This window comes from Dendrobates tinctorius, unplaced genomic scaffold, assembly GCF_039654945.1.
Source record: "Dendrobates tinctorius isolate UK_male_01 unplaced genomic scaffold, ASM3965494v1 ptg000083l, whole genome shotgun sequence".
In the NCBI taxonomy this organism is placed as follows: domain Eukaryota; kingdom Metazoa; phylum Chordata; class Amphibia; order Anura; family Dendrobatidae; genus Dendrobates; species Dendrobates tinctorius.
Genome location: NW_027361751.1, coordinates 38,529,140 through 38,552,358, shown reverse-complemented (window position 1 = coordinate 38,552,358; position 23,219 = coordinate 38,529,140). Strand labels below are relative to the sequence as shown.

Sequence of the window (23,219 nt, the reverse complement as noted above, 5' to 3'; positions counted from 1 at the left end):
TTTGTGGTGGGAGGTGGAGGAGCTGGGACTATAGCTATGGCAACTAGAAGGAATTAGCAAATCTAATGCTTTCTATTTCAGGTAGAAACTAAGGTGGCTTTCGGGTTCTGAGATGTATTACCTCTGCAGATCCTATTAGTTTTACCTTCTCTTTTCGTGTAGTTTGTTATGTAACAAGCAAACGTATAATTGTTAGCAGTGTTTATTTTACCTTTTTTTTTTTACTTTGCTTCCTGCCTCCAGGATTTTTGCTAAAAGTAGTTTCTTGATACAATGTAAGAACTTGAACCGACAAAGCAGGTTTCAAATTATATTCCCTTTCAATATTCTCAATATTTTGATCTGATTTCCATCATATTTTTTTATTGAGGGGGGGGGGGTTAATTTCGTGCAACATTATAAGAACATTTTTAATGTTGGATAATAAGATAGGGCAGATCTCGCTTTTGGAACAAATTGCCAAATGTTTTGAACCCTTGCGCTATTTTTGCAGGGTGGACACACCATCGGTGCAATCTGTGCAACAGCACAGTGGCCCAAGAGGTAAGGGAGCCGACTTCTGCCTCCAGAGCAGATGGAAGTATACTTTATTATGAGCTATTAGACAGAAAAGAGCGCATTACAGTGGCATGTAAAAGTTTGGGCACCCCTGGTCAAAATTGCTGTTATTGTGAACAGTTAAGCAAGTTGAAGATGAAATGATCTCTAAAAGGTCTAAAGTTAAAGATGACACATTTCCTTTGTATTTTAGGCTAATATATATACCCTAAAATACATATAATATATATAGCCTAAAGATGAAAATATATATATTTTAATCTTTTACATTTTCAAAATTACAAAAAAGGAAAATGAACAGATGCAAAAGTTTGGTTAGTGCCTAGTAGCACCCCCTTTTGCAAGTATCACAGTTTGTAAACCCTTTTTGTAGCCAGCCAAGAGTCTTACAATTCTTGTTTGAGGGATTTTCATCCATTCTTCCTTGGGATTCTTCCAGTTCTGAGAGATTCCTGGGCTGTCTTGTATGCACAGCTATTTTGAGGTCTAGCCACAGATTTTCAATGATGTTCAGATCAGGGGACTGTGAGGACCATTGCAAAACCTTCAGCTTGAGCCTTTTGAAGTACTCTACTGTGGATTTGGACAGGTGTTTAGTATCATTATCCATTTGTAGAAGACATCCTCTATTCAGCTTCATCTTTTTTGCAGATGGCGTTATGTGTGCTTAAAAAAATTGTTGAAATTTAATTGAATCTATTCTTCCCTCTACTCGTGAAATATCTCCCGTGCCATTGGCTGAAACACAACCCCAAAATCATGACTGATCCACCCCAATGCTTAATGGTTGGCGAGATGTTCTTTTCCTGAAATTCTGTGCCCTTTCTTCAACGCACATGCCTTTGATTATTGTGGCCAGACAGTTCTATTTTAACCTCATCGGTCCACAGGACATGTTTCCAAAATGCATCAGGCTTGTTTAGATGTTCTTTTGCATACTTCTGATGCTGAATTTTAGTGTGAGGGTGCAGGAGAGATTTTCTTCTGATGATTCTTCCATGAAGGCCATACCTGTGCAGGTGTCTCTGAAGAGTAGAACAATGTACCACAACTCCAGAGTCTGCTAAATCTTTCTAAAGGTCTTTTTCAGTCAAGCAGGGGTTCTGATTTGCCTCTCTAGCAATTCTACAAGCAGCTCTCACTGAACTTTTGCTTGGTCTTTCAGACCTTATCTTACCCACCATTGTTCCTGTTGACTGCCAATTCTTAATTACATTTTGAACTGAGGAACGGGCGACTTGAAAATGCTTTGCTATCTTATAGCCTTTTGCTGCTTTGTGGGCCTCCACCATTTTAATTTTCAGAGAGATAGGCAGCTACTTAAAAGAACTCATGGCTGCTGTTTTTTTGGCACAAGGTTAGAGGAGGGTGGGTGTTTATTACAAGGGCTTTCTGCCTGTGTCTACCGGCGGTTCTAGCCCGGGGGTCCTCTTCTGTCTGTGTCCATTGAATCATAGAATGTTAGACTTGGATGGGGCCTCCAAGGTCATCGTGCCCAACCCCCTGCTCAATGCAGGATTTACTAAACCATCTTACACAGATGTCTGTCAAGCCTCTGTTTGAAGACTTCCATTGAAGGAGAATTCACCACCTCTCGTAGCAGAAGGTTTAGTTCATTGATCAGCCTCAATGAAAAAAAGTTTTTTCTAATATCTAATCTGTATCTTGTCCCTTTCGGTTTCATTTCATTTCTTTTTGTGCTTCCATGTGTAATTGAGAATAAGGATTATCGATCTACACTGTGACATCCATCCAGGTCTCTTTAAATTCTTCCAGTTCTTCCTTCTTTTCGGGATTGTCACAGATTGTGCAGCGAGATATTCATTTACCAAAATCTCCCATCCATCTCGGACATTTCTGTCCCTTAGAACATCCAGCCATTGGACCTTCACTACCCTCTTTCTGATTCCAATAAAATCTGCCTTTCTGAAGTCCAACCTTAAAGTCTGAGTCCTTGCTGGTCTTCCTCCTCAAGTAATCCAAAATTGTACGATAACATGATCACTGCCTCCTAAATTCCTTGCCACCTTTACTTCCTCAACCATTTCCTCCCTATTGGTAAGAATTAGTTCCAAGATTGCAGATCCTCTTGTGCTTTCTTTTACCATTTGAAAGATAAAGTTGTCAGCAAAAGATAAGAATTTTCTGGATGCATAACTTTTGCCTGAGAGAGATTACCAACTAATATCTATAAAATTTAAATATCCCGTGATCACTATGTTGTACTTTTTTGAGAACAGAGTCATCTGATGTAAAAAAGAGTTCATCCATATCTTCACTCTGTCCAGGTGGCCTATTGTAAACACTTACAATAGTGTCCATTCTGTTCTTCTCTCCTTGTATTCTTACCCAAACAGTTTCTATAGAGCTACCAGTCTCTGAATCTTGGATCTCTATGGAGATAAACATTTTCCTAGCATACAATGCAACACCTCCTCCCCTCTTGTTAATCGTGTTTCTAATAAATAAGTTGTAGCCTTCAAGGTTTGTATTTTAATCATGTGTATCATCCCACCATACTTCAGTGATGCCTTTTGACATCATATCTCTCTTCCTTTGTTAGCAGCTCCAATTCTCCTTGTTTGTTTCCTATGCTCTGTGCATTTGTACAGACACATTTTAGTTTGTAGTCAGTTTCTCTTGCTTTTCTATTTTTATTCAGAATTTTTACTTTTGTTCTTTATTTCCACCTTTAATAGCAGAGTTCTCAAAAGAATTCATTAGCTGCATATTTTTTCCTGGCTGCATATTTCCTATGTAGTATTGCTCTAGTTCCAAGCTCTCCTGATGAGTGCAGCAAGATGTCTACCAAATATATATTTTCATGTTTTTGAAAGATGCAACCCATCTCTAGTAAGAAGCCCATAACACAGGTAATTCACTCCGTGGTCAAGAAATCCAAGACGTTGCTGACAGCACCATCGACGTAGCCAGTTCACCTACAGAATTCTGTTTAATCTCCTTGGTCCATGTTCATCCACTGGGAGGATGGATGAGAAGACGACCTATGCAACCAGTCCCTTCACTTTCCAACCTAGGTCTTCAAACTCTCTGCATATAGTTTTCAGTTCTGTTTTTGCTCCTATGTGTATTGGTGGGCATGGATAGTCGTCTGTAGCACCGGCAGATCTTGATACCCTAACAGACACATCTTTGATTTGAGCACCTGGAAGACAGCACACTTGTTGTGAGGTAATGTCCAGTCGGCAGATAGTGCCTTCTATTCCTCTCCGTATGGAATCCCCCACGACCACCACTCTCCTTTTCTTTTTCACCACAGCGCTTCTTTTTTCTCCCTTCAAGAGGCATCTGATTTCTTACCGGAGTACTTTTTTTATGTACATCTTCCTAGTAGTCTTGCATGAGAGCCTGGTAGAGGTTCTTCAGCGGTATGGTTGCTGACTGCCTCCTCATCTTAATGTGTCTGTGGGTCACATGCTTCCACCTCTCTTCTCCATGTACATTGGAAGGTGCTTCTCTTCTACCATTCTGAATAGTTATTTCTACTTTGTTGTTAGCTTCTGCAGGAACACTGGAAAGTTCTTCTCTTGCAACATTTTGAAGCGATTCTTCTGCTCTGTCAAGGAAATCCTTATCTTCTTTGATGAGCTTGCATTTTTTGCCACGTAAAGTTCCTTTTCCTCTGTCAAGTCTGGAGACATATAGCACACATTACAGTACACCATATGGGTAATCTTTTCCATGTTGCATAAAAAAAAATTTCTGTGGAATCGCCATAAAGATTTGCGGCGACTCTTCACTATCGCAGAATGCACCAGGAATATGCAAATGATCTGCCTGGAGGTTCAATTCCTTGTTTGACGATTTCCTTCGATCAGATCGATCCGGCTTGATTCAAGTTGTCGAACATGTAAAAAAAAAGTGTCTGGCTATATGCAACAATTCTGATGTATTTACAGGAATGTGACCCATAACTTCCTGCCTCAGGGTCAGATCAAGGTAAGTAGAGACCCTTGGGCAACAAATTTGATGGAGGATGCACTGTTGTACTAGCAATAAAAACTTACCATCTCATACCGGCCAGCCACTGCGCAGTACTTACAAGCAAGGCAGCAGTGGTGGTCGGTCTCCTAGCCAATGAACTGTAAATGAAACTACTAATATCTTAAGAATAACTGTAAATTTTAAGAAGCAACAAATTGCAAAAGTGTTGGTTTTTAAAAACGCAATCCAACAAAATCCATCAATGAAGATGGGAATAACTCTTTAAAGAGGTTGTTCACTGCTCGGACAACCCCTTCTCAATCACTATTTTTAACCCTTGTAAAATAATAGCATCTATACTCACCTCCGGTGTCTGCACTGTTCCAGCAGTATTGGCACTGGCTCTCCTGGGGATAGCGTGACATTGGCTGCAGGGGCCGCATGACATAACAATCAGCTCTGGCTCTTCTCTTCCTGCCTTCGGACAGCTGATAACTGTTGCTCTCTCATTTTCTCCTGGTGTATGTGACACCTAAATGTTACACTATCCCCGAGAGAGCCAGTGCCAACACCACTGGAACAGCGCTGACACCGAAGGTGAGTATAGGTGTTATTTTACTGGAGGGAAACATAGGGACTGAGGAGGGGTTGCCAAGTATTGGACAACCCCTATAATGCTCGGCAGCTGGATATTTTTAGCTAGCTGAGTATTATACAATCTCATTACATATTCATCGTTGTGGTCCATCCTTGCCAGACTAACAGCGAAGGGTTAATACTTGAATAAGCTGATGAAACCCTTGAGCTGCACTAGTTTATAGGATAACGGATTACGCCTGGCTTAATATTACATGGTCGTATTTGCTATGGAGAAGATGGAATGGACTGAATCAGGAAAATTACGGCTTACTGAGAAAAGACAACCAATTATTTATGTTTCCTGTTGCCTCAGCAGCGCCATGGTCTATGTACATTGTCTTCAGTGCCGTAGTCTATGTACATTGTCTTCAGTGCCGTAGTCTATGTACATTGTCCTCAGCGCCGTAGTCTATGTACATTGTCCTCAGCGCCGTAGTCTATGTGCATTGTCGTATTTGCTATGGAGAAGATGGAATGGACTGGAGCAGGAAAATCATGGCTTACTGAGAAAAGACAACCAATTATTTGTTTCCTGTTGCCTCCGCGGCGCCGTGGTCTATGTACATTGTCCTCAGTGCCGTAGTCTATGTACATTGTCATCAGCGCCGTATTCTATGTACATTGTCCTCAGTGCCGTAGTCTATGTGCATTGTCATCAGTGGGGCTCATCATCTAATTTGCTCAAATTCAAACATAACCAAATTGAACAAGAAACCAATGAACATATCAGATTAGTTTCATCCCAGATGCTAAAACCAAAGTATCCAGAAGGAAAAACCTGGACAAACATCACACAGATTCTGCCCTAGCATGGATTCAAGTCCAGGGCAAACTTATTAACACTGTCTAACTTTTACGCAAAAGTGCAAACAGAGTAGGCAGCCTTAGAGGGAACCTGTGACCAGGACAAAAGTGGACAGCTTTCACTCTTATTTTATTCCTGCTGCTCCCCTGAGTATTTTTTATTTTTTTTTAAATCCGCCCTATGGTTCCAGAATTATGGACCTATTTATGTTGCTAATTCTTATAGTTTTACAAGTAGGCGTAGCTCACAGTTTCCCTGGGGGTGTGTCTTTAGGCTGTTCTGCATAATTACCCTGTTAGTCCTGCCCCCTTGTAAAGACCGTAAACATTAGCACTAAATAAAAAAAGACTGTAGGAATAGGTGATTTAAAAAAAGAAAAAGATGGCAAACTCAGAGGAGGATCAGGAATAATATAGGAGTAGAGATGGGCAAACCCGAAAAGTAAAGTTCGGCGTCCATACCGAACTCCTACTGTTCGGGCACGGACACCAAACAAGGACTTCACCAGTCTGTGTTACTGTTTGGGTTCGGCTGCCCGAACAACAAATGTTTGTCGCATTGTCTTCTGATCGGCAGTGAAATCATCCCTACCGGTCAGAGAGCCGCGGTTCACACGCTGTCAAGACAGTGTGAGTGCCCAGCTATGATCAGAGGTATACAGTTTACCTCTTGTCACTGTTGTCAGCTGATGGAACTACTGATCCCATCATCCGACACCTGTAGCCGTTAATAACAGTGAGAGCAGGAGCGGCAGATGGGAGTATTCATCAGCCTGCTCCTGCACTGTAAATAAATTTAAAAAAAAAAAAAAACACCCGGTGTGGGTCCCCCTGTATTTTTGATAACCAGCCAGGCAAAACTCACAGCTGTGGGCTGCAACCCTCAGCTGTCAGCTTCAACTTGGGTGGTGATTAAGAATAGAGGGAGCCCCACGCTGTTTTTTTAAATTATTTAAATAACAAAAATGGCGTGGGGTACCAATTTTTGAAAACCAGCCTTGCTAAAGCAGACAGCTGGGGTCTGGTATTCTCAGGCTGGTAAGGAGCCATGGATATTGCCCCCCCAGCCTAAAAATAGCAGCCCACAGCTGCCGAGGAAAGGCACATCTATTAGATGCGCCAATTCTGGCACTTTGCCCGGCTCTTCCCACTTGCCCTGTAGCGGTGGCAAGTGGGGTTAATATTTGTGGGGTTGATGTCACCTTTGTATTGTCAGGTAACATCAAGCCCACGGATTAGTAATGGAGAGGCATCCATAAGACACCTATCCAATACTAATTCTATAGTTGTATTGTAAATACACAGCCAGAATAAAGTCCTTTATTCCACCGAAGCCCTTGATCTCCTGTAATAAACCAAAAATAAAAAAACAACAATATACCATACCTGTCTATCATTCTGTCCACGCCATAATCCATTTCTGGGGGATAAACAGTTTTCAACCTGGACGGTGCCAAGATGCAACCGTCCAGGCTGAGTTCCCCACCGGGCTGAACTGCTGTGACCTCCGTGAAATCCCCGCTAGCACCGTGAGAAAATCTCACTGTGAAGAAAGACAGTGCAACACTTTTACTGAAACATAAAAATAATTTTTAGCCCCCCTCCCGAATATTGCCCATGCTCTGGAATTCTGTGCCCCAACACGTCCGGTTATCCACCACATTTGGATCCTTCAAACGGAACATGAAAACCCATCTCTTCAGGAAAGCTTACAACCTGTAATGACCACGCGGCCACCTCAACACCATTGAAGCTACTGCCTCACCAACACCTGAGCTACTGCAACTCCCCGACCTACTGTCTCCTTCCCCATAATCCCATAGAATGTAAGCCCGCAAGGGCAGAGTCCCTCATTCCTCTGTACCACTCTACCTTTGTTAGTTTGTTTACTGTAAGTGATATCTGTATTTTGCTGTAACCCCTTCTCATGTACAGCACCATGGAACCAATGGTGCTATATAAATAATAATATCCCATTTGTTCCTTTTTTGTTTTGCTACTTCTACCATATTAAAGAATGTAAAAAAAAACCCCTCCGTTTTGCTTATCTTCTGAGAGATGTAACTTTTACTGAAGGGCTGTATGGGGAATTTTTTTCTTAAACTTGCAGGACTTGATTTATTATTTTCCATTAATACCATGTAAGGGAGCATATGACATTTTGATCACTTTCAGCCTGTTTTTTATGACTTAAGTCATAAAGACATACAGACATAAACCTGTAAGTCACTGGCCCTTAAAGGGAACCTGTCAGTCGGTTCATTCTTGTATAATCCACGACAGCAGAGGTCTTCCAAGGAGAGTAATTGCTCTCTGCTCCTGATCAGACGCCCCCTTTATTAACCTAAAAGTTCCTAATAGACTGTATGAAAATATCTGCATATTATATAGGGCAGATCTAAACTGTCTGACATACTTAATCCCGCCTGTGATGGCTGCCTGGACGGCCTCAGGGAGTAGGGTATAGCGTAATGTCAATCATCCATCATGGCACTGCCTAGGGCTCAGCATTCCTGCAGCAAGAACCTTGCATCTGTGCACAAAACACTAAAAAAGGGATGGTGGTGGTTTTATACAGTGGCATGTAAAAGTTTGGGCACCCCTGGTCAAAATTACTGTTATTGTGAACAGTTAAGCAGGTTGAGAATGAAATAATCTCTAAAAGGCCTACAGTTAAAGATGACACATGTCCTTTGTATTTTAAGGACAAAAAAATATCTTTTTTTATATTAAAAATTACAAAAAGGGAAATGGGCAAACAAAAAGTTTGGGCACCCTTGGAGATCTGTGTGCTCAGATAACTTTGACCAAGCTTTCAATCCTTGATTAGCCTGTTAGGATTGTTGTTCACTATCATCATTGGGAAAGGCCAGGTGATACAAATTTCATACCTTTATGAAAACCTAGACTCTTACAACCTTGTGCCAAAAAAACAGCAGCCATGGCTTCTTCTAAGCAGCTGCCTAGCACTTTGAAAATGGTGGAGTCCTACAAAGCAGGAGAAGGCTATAAGAAGATAGCAAAGCATTTTCAAGTTGCTGTTTCCTCAGTTTGAAATGTATTTAAGAAATGGCAGATAACAGGAACAGTAGAGGTCAAGATAAGGTCTGGAATACCAAGCAAAATTTCAGTGAGAGCTGCTCAAAGGATTGCTAAGAGAGGCAAATCAGAATCCCAGCTTGACTGCAAAAGACCTTCAGAATGATTTAGCAGACTCTGGAGTTGTGGTACATTGTTCTACTGTTCAGAGACACCAGCACAAGTATGGCCTTCATGAAGAGTCATCAGAACAAAATCTCTCCTGCGTCCTCGCTATAAAATTCAGCATTAGAAGTATGCAAAAGAACATCTAAACAAGCTTGATGCATTTTGGAAACAAGTCCTGTTGACTTATGAGGTTAAAATAGCACTCTTTGGTCACAATGATCAAGGGTATGTGTGGAGAAAAAATGACACAGGATTTCAGGAAAAGAACATTTAGTTAAATTAGTGAATAAATGTAGAATTGGTGGAGAGAGGTTGTACTTGATGGACCTCGGTCTCTTCAACCTATGTAACATCTTGCCGACCATTAAGCATGGGGGTGGATCAATCCTGCCTTGGAGTTGTGTTGCAGTCAATGGCACTGGGAACATTTTTCAGGTAGAGGGAAAAATGAATTCAAAGAAATTTGCACAAATTGTTGATGAAAATATAACACCATCTGTACAAAAGCTGAAGTTGAAAAGTGGATGGCTTCTACAAATGGATAATGATCCGAAACACAAAATCCACAATAGACTACCTCAAAAGGTGTAAGCTGAAGGTTTTACAATGGCCCTCGCAGTCCCCTGATCTGAACATCATTGAAAATCTGTGGCCAGTCCTCAAAATAGAAGAGGATGCAAGATGACCCAGGAATCTCAGAGTTGGGAGATTCTTCCATGGAAGAATGGATGAAAATCCCTCAAAAAACAGTTGAAAGACTCTTGTCTGGCTACAAAAAGCATTTACAAGCTGTGATACTTTCGAGGTGCTACCATGCAGGGTGCCCAAACGTTTGCATCTGCCCAGTTTCCTTGCTGTACTTTTTAAAATGTAAAAGAAAAAATTATATATATACATTTTTTTTCCCCTAAAATACAAAGGAAATGTGTCATCTTTAACTTTATCCCTTTTAGAGTTAATTCCATTGCTTTTTCCCAGGCAGCTCGGATGACAAAGGCCAATATAACTCTATGGGTCTGTGAAAGACACATACAGCACACGGATGGCATCCGTGAGGCATCACAAAGTATAGGAAAAGCCTTGTAAATTCTTTCTTTACCCATCCTTGATGACACACTGCTGCACAACACTGTTGCCCGTGGTACCATTTCTTCACTTAGATGTTTAAGTACAGACGTGTGATTGAGGGTTTAGGGAATGGGATTTTAACAAACAGGATTTACCCAGTGTAAAAATTCTACAGCGGATTTTAGTTGAACTCAAGATTTTCCAGAAAACAGTGTTGCAAAAATACTTAGGTTTTCTGTTGTGTAGCTGGTAATAGGCACAGGTCCTTGTCAGACGTCCCCCCCATTTCAGCAGTGCCTCTGCACGCCAGCGTCATCTAGTGGAGGAAAGATGCACTGCACATCCTCAGTGTAAGGCCGGGGTCACAGGAGCGTATAAAGAGGATCTGATTTTCATCTGGAAAAGTGGGACGATTTTTTCTCACTTGTCATCCGTGTGCTGACCGTGTGCAATCCTTTTTTAAGTCAGCAGCCATTAACTGTTTACAGAAGTGTAATGTATCCATAAAAATCAGACTCCACTCCGGCTGTATCCGATTTCGAAGTGAAGTCTCAGCATGTTGTGATTTTTCGCGCAGTTTCTGATCAGCGCTGCCTCATTGAATAACACTGGTCCGAGTATAATGCAAGAAAAATCAAGATAGCGCTTGTCCAATTTATAAGGCGGTGAGAGCGAGCCCTGTACAAATGATACTTTGATCACTCTTTATTGCTTTCTTTGGGTATGGGGGAAATTGCAGCGTCTCAAAAGATAAAAAAAACCCAAACTACTGTACCGATTAACGTACAGTCGCAATCAGCGATCGAGCTTTCTTGAACTCGACTGACCATAACAAATGTTTTATTTTAATTTCTTTATTTTTAAAAATAGAAGGACAGCGATTCAAATTCCAATATTCATTTTTTTAAACAACTTTTTTTTTTTTTTTTTTTTAGAGATTTTCCTATCTTAATTTTTTAAATTTTTCTTTTTTAGTCTGCTTACTAGATTTACCTCTGCGGTCTTACGATTGCTAGTACCGTACACAACAATACCACACTATTAGGCTACGTTCCCACAATGAGCCTTTTCTGAGTTTTTGACGCTGCATATTTTTGAAAAAAATGCAAGTATCCGATTTTACTTAATAGGTGTAGAAATGTTGTATATAGTGAAATCACTGTTCTCCGATGAAGCCGAGCTTCTTTCCAATAAGTCACTGCCCCTATACAAACAAAGCAGGGCTGCGGTGCTCTCGGGAACTAGGTGGCCTAACAGAGCTATGCTAGCAAGTTCTAGACCTTACAATTTCAACCATATTTTAGGCACATTACTGACTGGCCGGACGACCCCTTTTGAGACATTTTCAGACTTGAAAGAACAAGGGAAAAAAAAAGCCTATAAAATAAATGACAGGAGATGCTGCATGGCGGTATTATTTTATTACCCAGTAACATGGAGAAAAGTTTTATTTACAGTCCCGTTTCCATTTCTCTTTAGCACTGGTAAATGTTATGGCTTGTAGGCTTCCATAACCGAGCAATGATACAGAAGCTGCTGTAAGAAAAAACAAACCAAAAACTCTCCGCAAAAATCGGAGCCTGATTCTTCTCATAGGGCACAGTATCCACAGGAAATAAGGAGCTTTACAAAAAATATATACCCTAAAAAAAGGATGGTTCTCAGTCACCCACTAAGGCATCGCCGCCACGTAACATACGATCTGTGCACGGTTTGTATCCGCTGATTGGATCAGTCCCAGATGAGACACAACCCCCTGTAGAGCCGACAGGTACATTCAGCAGCCATGGCCACACCAATCAGCGCATCCCTATAGTCCACCCTCTATTATCGCCATCCACGCCACCGATCCTTATAGAATGGGGCATCTCCATGGGTTTCATTCTGTGTCATAGGCTTTACGTCCCTGTGCCGTCACTGACGAGGAGCGAGACGTATCTGCTCCATTGTAATGAAGGTCCTTACATTGAAATGACGGCAGTGCAATGCTTCTCGGCAATCGTCCACCTCCCCAACAAATTTTTATTTTTTTTTTTTACATTTTATTCCTGTTCAGGATACAAATTCTTCATACAAATGAATAAAAGATCATACATTAAGCAAGAAAAAGGGGGAGAACATAGGAGATATAAATAATATATCAGAAGCAAGGGTTCAAAATAAACAGCGAATGTGGCAGTCTACAAGAGACTCCAGGCTAGTGTCGGGAATATAAAGTGCCAACACATGCATGTGAACATCTGCAGGCGACAGACTGAAGAGAGTGCTGGAAGATCAATCTAGGGAGGCCGTCAGTATGCTTATTCCTCACTTTACTGCATGTTGAAAAGGGGCAAAATGCCAGAAACTCTAAATTACTTTGAAAAGGGGACTAATGAAGGGTAAAAAGTAGTACGGTGGCTCAAGTAACCAGAGCCCAGCTATGAAGGGATTGTCTCAAGCTCTTAAGTAGTTACAATGGCAACGTGTTTGTAAAAACGAGCAACTTTACAATTTACATCCAACTAAAAATCCTCTCAAGTACAGAGGAAATGTTAACTGCTCCTTGACTAGGTTACCTCTGCAGTCTCAGGGTGGCCGGTTACCTAGGTAAGAAGCGTGTCACTTGTAGGCTCATTGACTAGGTTACCTCTGCAGTCTCAGGGTGGCCGGTTACCTAGGTAAGAAGCGTGTCACTTGTAGGCTCATTGACTAGGTTACCCCTGCAGTCTCAGGGTGGCCGGTTACCTAGGTAAGAAGCATGTGTCACTTGTAGGCTCATTGACTAGGTTACCCCTGCAGTCTCAGGGTGGCCAGTTACCTAGGTAAGAAGCATGTGTCACTTTTAGGGTCATTGACTAGGTTACCCCTGCAGTCTCAGCGTGGCCGGTTACCTAGGTAAGAAGCATGTGTCACTTGTAGGCTCATTGATTAGGTTACCCCTGCAGTCTCAGGGTGGCCAGTTACCTAGGTAAGGAGAGCCTGCAAACGCCACTCTGAAGCTTGCCAGATCACTGCCTCTGGTTCCAGCAGAGTGTGCTCGGTTCGAACCAGTGGTGCAATCAAGCCTCGTTCAGGAGCACATTACCTCCTCAACAAGGAAGTCGGGAGCCAGTGGAGCCGTGAACACAGAACATGCCTTTAAGTAACCAATCAGAGACAAGATAATTATTCCACTGGAGCACAGATCTAATAAAGTTGTCAGAACTTAATAACAATAATGCCAGGAGCGCTAAACTGCAAAGAGAAGGAACTCTGAAAAAGTGTGCAGGATAAAACTAGGACGGTGGCTCAAGTAACCAGAGCCCACCTTTATTTTTTAATTAGAGGTAGAAATAAAAATTCACTTCAATTGGTTAGCATAAACAAAAAGTCTAATTTTCCCCTATGCACCATTGTGTCACCCACACTGCACCCTCACGTCTGACGATGGTGGACGGACTCCAAAGTCCAAGTGAAATGCTTACTACAGAAAAGAGATTCTTTGGTCCTTTCACAGCTCTCATGTGCGAAAGGCTAAATGTAGGACATAAGGATAATCCTGGAGAGGGCGAGAAAGCCGCACATCAGGGAGTACAATGGCTCCGTAAATCATAAGTGCACACATCTAATGTCAGAGTGCGGCTTTCCCATTTAGCTCCCATACTGGGAGGTGGAGAATAACTGGTTTCCTTCTTTCATACACTTGAAATTAAATTTAAGAATATAATGAAGTAATCTTGGCTTTACATTTCTAATTTTTAAAGCCAGTAACACCAGAGGGGTGCTCCCCGCCAATGACGCCATCATGCTGCTCCCCATTTTGTTATTTTTATATGAAGCAAATTTAAAGGGGTTCCTTTCTAACCAGCTATTTGCCTACAACCATTTGGATATTTGTGTTAAAAAAATAGTAAGAAGATCTCTTTAAGGCCGGGATCACACTTGCGTATGTGATGCGAGAAACTCGCACAAGTCTCTCGCATCAACACCCGGAGCTACTGCCGGCACTCAGGACCGAAGCTGAGGCTTCATGTATTTCTATGCAGCCGCACACCCCGGTTACACGTGCCGGTGGCAGAGCCGGGGTGTTGATGCGAGAGACTCGCATCACACACGCAAGTGTGATCTCGGCCTAAGACAGATTAAAATGCCAGGTTGATCTAAAATTGCCAAAATATAGCAAGCCATCTTTATTTTTTTTTTTAATTTTAAGACAGATTTGCCGCTGAACTGAAGGCAGTCTGAGAAGCCTGACATGTTTGCAGGTTGGCTTTTTTTGCACATATAATTCTAACTCAGCAATAATAATCTGCTTGTGTAAAGTTGCTCAGTTGCACCTATATATTTTCACCTCTTCATTGTAAGTTGGGTCATGTGATCCATAGTTTCACCCCCAGTCCAGTACCTGTTCTAAGGTATAAACAGGAAAATCAGAATCTGACTTCCTGTGAAATACAAGATGACATTGCCTATCCAGTGTATCCTATAAGACAGTCCATCTCACCCCCGCCTCCTGCTTGTAAGAGCTTACAGGGAGGAACCCATTAGGCTATGTGCCCACGGTGCGTGTTAAAACGCACACCAAAAACAGGACTCCTTCCCAGAAATTGCGCGTTTTTTCCGCGCGATTTCACTGCGATTTTGCCGCGATTTTCGTGTGCGATATTCAAGCACTTTCCAAGCGATTTGAAGCATCGCTTGGAAAGTGATTGACAGGTTGGTCACACTCGTCAAACATAGTGTTTGACAAGTGTGACCAGGTTTGTACTATTGAGGCCGCCTATGCAGCATCAATAGTAAAAGATAGAATGTTAAAATGCTAAAAAAAAATAAAAAAAAAAAAATAAATAAATAAAAAATCGGGGGATATTTACCTTCCGGCGTCCCGCGCTGCCTTCCCGGGCCTCAGCGTTCCCAGTAATGCCTTGCGAGACCTGTGATGACGTAGTCTCGCGTTGCTATAGCGATCTCGCGAGACCGCTAGAGTCACGCGAGACTACGTCATCACTGGACCGTGCCGCAAGGCATTACTGGGAACGCTTAGGCCGGGAATGCAGCGCGGGACGCCGGAAGGTAAATATACCCCGATTTTTTATTTTTTATTCTTTTTTTTACAGGGGTATGGTGCCCAGGGCCTGGAGGACAGTCTCCTCTCCTCCACATCGTGGGTACCAACCGCACATGAGATGCTTAACTTCCCACATGGTGGGCATAGCCACATGCAGGAAGTAAGCGGTTCTCATGCATTCCTATGGGTGCGGAATCGCAGCAATTCTTTGCGATTCCGCACAAAAGAATGAGCATGCTGCGATTTTTTCCGTGATGCGATTCCGCCGCGGAAAAAAGCGCAGCATTAGCACAGCATGTGCGGAATGCCATAGGAATGCATGGGGGGCGTTGTGTACACAATTTTTAAACGTTTTCGCGCCGAAAAGCGCGGCAAAAACGCTTAAAAATCACTACGTGGGCACACAGCCTTAAACACGCAGGATGTAAGGGGCATAGGTACATAGGATACAACAAGAGCGTGCGAGTCAGGGGACAGCAGTTATGTCACTGATCATTGCTGCAGTTAGCTAGAGCTCAAAGCAGAACAAGCACAGTGCGATGAGACTGCACCTGCTCCACAATGCCAGTGGCATCATGAGAAATGTAAGCTGAAATTGGGGAACAATATTCTGAAGAAGGAATTGACTTGGCAGACAACCCAAAATGGCTAAACCAACTAATTCAGGTACATACAAGAGCTAGTAGCTTATTTTTAAATATTAGCTCTGCTGCAATATATAGGCAAAAGGTTGCTGGAGTGTAGTAATTTGGAGAATGTGTGGCACACAATTTATAGTCCGGTTAGAAAGACCCCCTATAAAACTAGTAATCACTTTACAATGGTGACCGACATTGTAAAATAACAAAAGGAATTCTTAATGAAAAAAATAGTCAATACACAGAAGTCCATAATGGCAGAAAATTAAAGGGGTTCTCGCAACTCCTTTTCTTCAGAACACACCACTCCCAGCCTTCGGCTTTGCAGGAGACGGTGCCTTCCTCAAGATTGACAGTTCAGTCGAGCGGCACGGTTGGAACGCTGTTCCGAACTGTGGCTGCCCCAGTCAGTTAGCAGAGGCAGCTTTACCTCTACAGCTTGGAAGAAGAGCAGGGGCATGGAGGCTGATCGAATCCAATGATCTGACCATATCCACAGTAGCGCCAGCTCCTTACCTAAATAGCTGACCACTCAGATCTCAGGGTGGCCGGTAACCCTAGAATACGAGCTGTACATTATAGAATTAAAACTCTTTCCGTTCTTGAGAACGAAAAAGGATTTTTAGAAAGAAGTAAAATTGCAAAGTTGCTTGTTTTCACAAGCATATTGCAATTCTAACCACATAAGAACTTGAGACAACCCTTTTAATGAGTAATTACACATAAAAATAATGTATTTTAGTTTGTCCACTTTTCTAAATACCTCCCACCCCGGATAGAGTTAACTGGTCGGATGCCTATGTATTGAAATAGCTGAAGGGGTGAAATGTCACATCCTGTGATGGGAACATACAAGTCTTAGAGATAAATCCTTTAGCCGCTCTACCTGTGGTAATTACCTAGAACAAAACCTTTACAATGTGCAGGAAGAGAGTACATTCTAAGCGCTATGACTGACGACTGACGGGAGTCTTCCTTTAGAAGAGAGTATTCGTATCTTCTACATTTATACATCAAAAATAAATATTTGCAAGGGCAATGTCTCGGCGGAGTGGTGGCCGTGTAAGTGTGGCTGACCATTCATTTAAATGGGAATTATCCACACATACATGTAAATGAATTGGGAAAGCTGTGCTAGTGACTCGTTCCAAAATGGGCCGAGTCGAATGCTCTCCCCGTTCATTTACAAACATGTTCTGCAATTTTTGGAACTCCCATACAAGTGAATGGAGAGAGTCGTGTATGCACGGCCGCCTCTCCTGATGGGGCCCCATTCTGGAGATAGAAGTGGGTCATGCATCTATGGCATGTCTATATAGAACAGAATAACCCCTGATATACGCTGCCAGACATTACTGACCAATACTGAACAGGTCGTGTAGACAGAAGGTTATTAGGAGCAAAACATTGGGCTATATCCATGAAATTAACATAATCATTCCTTTTTCTATGAGGTAAACGGAAGAATGTAGCACCGGGCGTCCCAGGGCTGGCACATGGGGGGGGCATTTCTAAAATCCTCTGTGAACAGAAGTCAGCCTTCTGTGTGATACACTGCATCCTATTCAGCTGCAGCTTCTATGTGTGTCAGCTCCATCTGTCTTATCTGTATGTTCTCAGAATCTGTGTGGACGATGTGATGAAGCGCGGCCACCTCCGCCTGGCAGGATTGTTCCACAATAGTGTGTTCAATATGTTGAATATTGGACTCGTCCAGGAGTTCTGCCTCCACCTCCTCCATGTGTATCTGATTGACATGTTCAACGTGCACCTCCTCAACGTGCACCTCGGTCCCCGGGTCTATCTGAAGATGCTCCACCTCTATGTGACCCATGTGGACCTGCGTCTGTAGGTCCAGTATGTGTGCACCTTTCACTTGGTTCACTTCTAGGAGATCTTGGTGCAAGTGACCGACTGTTAATTGAGGTGGATCGACTTGAACTTGAATTACTTGATCTACCGGCACCACATGGACTTGTTCCACCTCCTCCACAAATGTCATGGAAGGCACGGTCTCGGTTTCTGTTTGTTCAGTTGAAACGACGACCTCGGTCACTATTCTCTCGGCGATGTTGTGAGTGTCGCGGAGATGTTTCCTTAGTTCAGTGCCCTGCATAAACCACATATCGCACAGTGTGCAGTGGTTGGGTTTCTCACCGGTGTGAAGAACTAGGTGGTCTTTAAACTGGTCCCAGCAATTAAAGACGCTATCACAGACCTAGTAACGAAGACAAAAAAAAGGATGCTAATTATACATATTTTGTGCCTCATGTATCACACAGCGTAGGTCGCACTATGCTGCACTAGCTATATACATTGGTAGGGTTCACATACTTTCACAATGACCATCTCTGGGAGCAGAGAAATAGTACACCAGACTCAGAGGAGCAGATTATTACAGCCTGAGCCTAGAGCCGGCCAATAGAAGATGGCCACATTTGTTACCCGGCCCATTCTGCGCCATTAATTTGATGCATTTCCTTAGACATGTTATGTACAATGCTCTTCCGTATCTCTTCCTCTAGGTTGGCTTATTACAGACCAAACATTGTGAACTGTGGCACTTTTAGGTCATGGCATTTCTGTCTAAAGGGGGTTTTACACATAGCGATATCGCTAGCAATATTGCTAAAACGTCACTGATTTTGTGACGTTATAGCGATATCGCTATGTGTGATACTTGCCTCCGACCGGCTTCCCCGCTGTCTATCGCTGATCGCGCGGCTCCATTTCTCGTCGTCAGCTTCCTGCTGTGTGAGACGAGCGACGCTGGACGCGGGCGGGCGGATGTCTGGATCGCTGTGTGTGAAAGGTGAGTATTGTGCGCTGCATCGCTGTGAGATCTTTCTGTGTGAAAGCTCACTAGCGATGCACCAGCAATCCTGACCGGATCGTATCGCTGGTGCATCGCTAAATGTAAAAGGGCCTTAACGCCCAGACCTTTATCATTTCCTCTCCTAGACTGAGTGTACCAAGGAACTAAATGTATTTGGGACGCTCAATAAATCTCCTCCGTCCTCATACACAAAGCTGCATATAGTAACACAGGTCTGAGGATATGCTCACACGTTGCATATTTTTTTTCAGAAGCAAAAACCTGGTCTCTTTGAAGTAAAACCGCTGCATTAAAATCCCTGAGTTTTCAGCATTTTTGGTGCATATTACTTGTGTCATTCGTTTTCAGTACATGTGAGGTTGTCCACTACTTTAGCACTGAAGACCTATCCTTAGGATAGGTCATCAATGTCTGATCAGTCGGGGTCAGATACCCGGCACCCCCGTGGATCAGCTGTTCTTGGCCAGACCTGCTCGATTGCGGATCTGCTCCATACTTTGATTGTGGCCATGGCTGGGTACTGCACATCCGCCTCCTATTGAAATCAACGAGGTAGAGTACCCTGCTGCGGACACTGACAGTCAGAAGACTGAGCAGCTCCACAATCAAGCAGCCGCTGATAACATCTGATTGGTGGGGGTGTTGCGTGTCAGACCTCGACCGATCAGGTCATCAATGGAAAAATAGTAGACAAACTCTTTAAATAAATATGAGACATACCGGCCACCAATGTCCAGTGGATCTTTCCCAGCAATGTGCTGCCACTCCATCCTGGGCCCAACTGACTACACCTCCCTATTGTTGGGATCTGTTCAGCTCTCGGTGGTCGACCCTCTAACAAAGCAAACACTCGCAGCACGTGCGGAGCCACCTACCTGGCATTCATACAATTTCTTCCTCCCCTTCTTCGCACCGACACCGTACTGACAGGCGGTGAGATGACATTTAAGGGTGCTGTTCCTAGCAAAATGCTCGTGACAGTTCGGACATTCGAAGGGTTTTTCACCTATTTGCCGAAAATAAAAAGATTACAGTAAATTAGTTGAGAAAAAAGTGTCACAATCTCCTACAATTTGTCTGCACTGCAGAAAAGCATCAATGAGATTAAAAATAGTTGGACTCGAGCGTGCAGATTTATTCGGATTGCTTTCCACCATTCATGGCTTCCAGTGAGGACTGATCGGGACGACGTCCACGAATATCTGCAGAATAGGTGGCGCTGTATAAAGCGGCCATATTTCCAGAAATCTGTTATTTGCATCCCTAGTACAGCAAGCTAAACCGAGGAGTAAAAACCATATACGATTGCCATAGCACGTGTTGTATTCTGTTTTCTGGTTTCCCTGTTTGTTAATGGTGCATACGACCGATGCTACTGCCGTCATTCGGGAACAGACGCTCCATGCATTTCACATTCCCTAATCAGGACATTTTGGTAACCTCAGCTGTTGAATACCCACATAACACGTGGCACCATTCAGGTAACGGGGGCTAACACACTTTCCCCTTGATAAAATCCACAGTGGGTTACTCACCTCTGGGGGTAGGGTCGTATTGTGGAAGGGGGAACTTTTTTAAAGCATCAAATAACGTTATCAATGATGGGGGCTTCCAGAATATTAAACATGCGGCTATATGATCTGCACATGATGAATTCGATAACTCACCAATGTATTCTCATCAGCCCATGCCTGACCATGCATTAGGGGTCCCAGGAGGTCCTCTTACACTTCTGTGTTTGACAAGAAGTTTTACTGTGTGGGCACATGTAAACAGCAGTTATTAAGGGGGCGGCTAGCTAAGCCTTCTCCAATGTAGACCGGGGGAGGCCGGTGTACCTACTGAAGTTAGCCGTCAGCCACCTTCACTTCCTACGGCGGTCATATGATGATACGTGAAGTCCAGTCCAGGGTGGGGTACACATCATTTAGCAATGTTTTTGTAACCTTTCAACCCCTTAGTGACCAGGCCAATTTTTACAATTCTGACCACTGTCACTTTATGAGGTTATAACTCTAGAAAGCTTCAACGTATCCCACTGATTCTGAGAGTGTTTTCCCGTGACATATTGTACTTCATGCTAGTGGTAAAATTTCTTCTAAATGACTTGCATTTATTTACAAAAAAAAAAAAAAAAAAATGGAAATTTGCAATTTTCAAAATGTTAAAATTTTTGTGCCCTTAAATCAGAGTGTCAAATTGCACAAAATAGTTAATAGATAACATTTCCCACATGTCTACTTTACATCAGCACAATTTTGGAACCAAAATTTTTTTTCATTAGGAAGTTATAGCAGTTAAAAGTTGACCAGTGATCTCATTTTTACAACAAAATTTACAAAACCATTTGTTTTATGGACCACATCACATTTGGAGTTTTTTTTTTTTTTGTTTGGGGGGGGGGGGGGGGGGTCAATATAACAGAAAATACCCATGAGTGACACCATTTTGAAAACCTGCACCCCTCAAGGTGCTCAAAACCACATTCTAAAAGTTTATTAACCCTTCAGGTGCTTCATGAGAACTAAAGCAAAGTGGAAGAGAAAAAAATGAACATTTTACTTTTTTCACAAAAAATTTACTTTGGAACCAAACTTCTTTTATTTTCACAAGGGTTTCAGGAGAAAATGGATAACAAAATTTGTTGTTCAATTTCTCCTGAGTACGCAGATACCCCATATGTGGGGGAAAGACACTGTTTGGGCGCATGGCAGGGTTCAGAACGGAGGGAGCACCGCTTGACTTTTTGAACGCAAAATTGGCTAGAATCATGGCGGGCTCGTTTGGAGACCCCCTGATGTACTTAAACAGTGGAAACCCCCCAATTTTAACTCCAACCCTAACACAGCCCCTATCCCCAACAAACCCCTAACCCTAATACCAACTCCAATCATAACCCCAACACAACCCTAACCCCAATCCTAGCTGCAACCCCAACTATAACCCCAATCATAGCCCTACCCCTACCCTAGCTATATCCCCAACCATGACCCTAACTCTACCTGTAACCACAAATATAAGCTCAACCATAACCCTAAAGGAAAAAAAAAAAAAAAAAAAGTATTTTTATTAATTTTCCTTAACTAAGGGGGTGAGATGGGGGGGGGGGGGTCTGATTTTTTTTTTTATTTTGATCACTGTGATAGAGTCTGTCACAGTGATCAAAATTAACCAATAGGAGAAATCTATTGTTGCCAGCCGGCAGATCTCGGCGGATGCACTGCCCATGCGCCAGCCATTTTCTTCCCAGAAGATGCGGCAGGCACATGGGGGATGCAGGAGGGTCCAGGGACACTGGAGGTACCCCATTTGTCTCTCCTCTGATGTGCGATCACATCAGAGAGAGAAATTAAATAGGAAATTGGGATTTTTTTTTGTGGTCGCCGTTATTCTGTGAATAATGGCGATCACAACACTGGGGTTGGTAAAAAACGACCCGAATCATGTTCTCTGGGGTTTCAGCTACCCCCGGTAGCTGAGACCCCGGGAGATTTTCTGACTCTGGGGGGCGCTATCCACTCATTTCTCAGCGCCGTTAAAAAGCAGTGCTGAGGATTAAGAACCCTTAACTGCCATCGTTAAAAGGCGTATCGAGGGTCGTTAAGGGGTTAAAGAGAACCTGACAGCTTCCCCATCTACCCCAATCCGCCCTCATGGCATCATTCCTGTCTTAATACAGTTTCAAACAAGACCCCTTGGGCGGCTTCTTGCTTTACGAGTCGGTTTTATAATTTGACCAGTGATGAACTGCTAATTAGTGGGTGACTAGTCGTTGGGGTGTTATACCCCGGACTAATCATGTTATTAGGAACATCACTTGCAAAAGCAGAGTCACCCATTGGCTCGTTGCAGATTTTGTGCGTACGCACTACATTCACCCTCCCTGGCGACTGTCTACGGGTCCTCGGTGAATGGAAAAACCGCTGTCTCCGTGGGCATGGACAGTGCGCAGATGAAGCCGGGGAGTGTTAATATGCATAGTACAGGAGGGTGAACAATGCACACGTACACGAGGTTTGGTGGGGATGCTGCTCTTGCAAATAAGCCCACAGGGGCGAAATACCATGATTAGTGAAACGACCCCACAACTAGTCACCCACTCATTAGCAATCACTAGCCAAATCATAAAAGTGACTTTATGGTGATTTACAAGAAAGAAGCCACTAAAAGGGGTTTGCCTGAAACTGTATTTAATGTGGAATTACAGGGGGAACTTCTGCATTTACCTTTTTTCCAAGAACCATAAACAACTTTTCTGTCCACATAACCATATGAGGGCTATTTTTTGGTATGACTCCATTCATTTTACAATATAAATCTGATGTAAAGAAAAAAAAAAAAAAAATCAAACTGTGAAAAAAAAATGCAATCCAATCATTATTTCCCGGGGGTGGGGAAGTTGGGTTGTTTTTACAGTGTTAATTCTGTGTTATGAAATGACTTGACAGTAGGATTCTTTAGGACAGTTGAACAGAGAACGAGAGCTACAAAATGG

At 42.8% G+C, this 23,219-nt stretch overlaps 1 protein-coding gene across 2 annotated transcripts in view; it reads right to left on the bottom strand.

Moving 5' to 3' along the window:
* Window positions 1-15,967: 15,967 nt before the first annotated feature.
* Window positions 15,968-23,219, bottom strand: part of ZNF131 (zinc finger protein 131) — a 33,984-nt gene continuing 26,732 nt past the window's right edge. For both annotated transcript variants that reach the window (XM_073584320.1, XM_073584321.1), the window contains 2 exons: window positions 19,600-19,730; window positions 15,968-18,106 (listed from right to left, as the gene is read on the bottom strand). In XM_073584320.1, coding sequence (XP_073440421.1) covers window positions 17,450-18,106; window positions 19,600-19,730 — 788 coding nt within the window. In that variant the 3' untranslated portion in view covers window positions 15,968-17,449. The remainder of the gene's footprint in view (window positions 18,107-19,599; window positions 19,731-23,219) is intronic.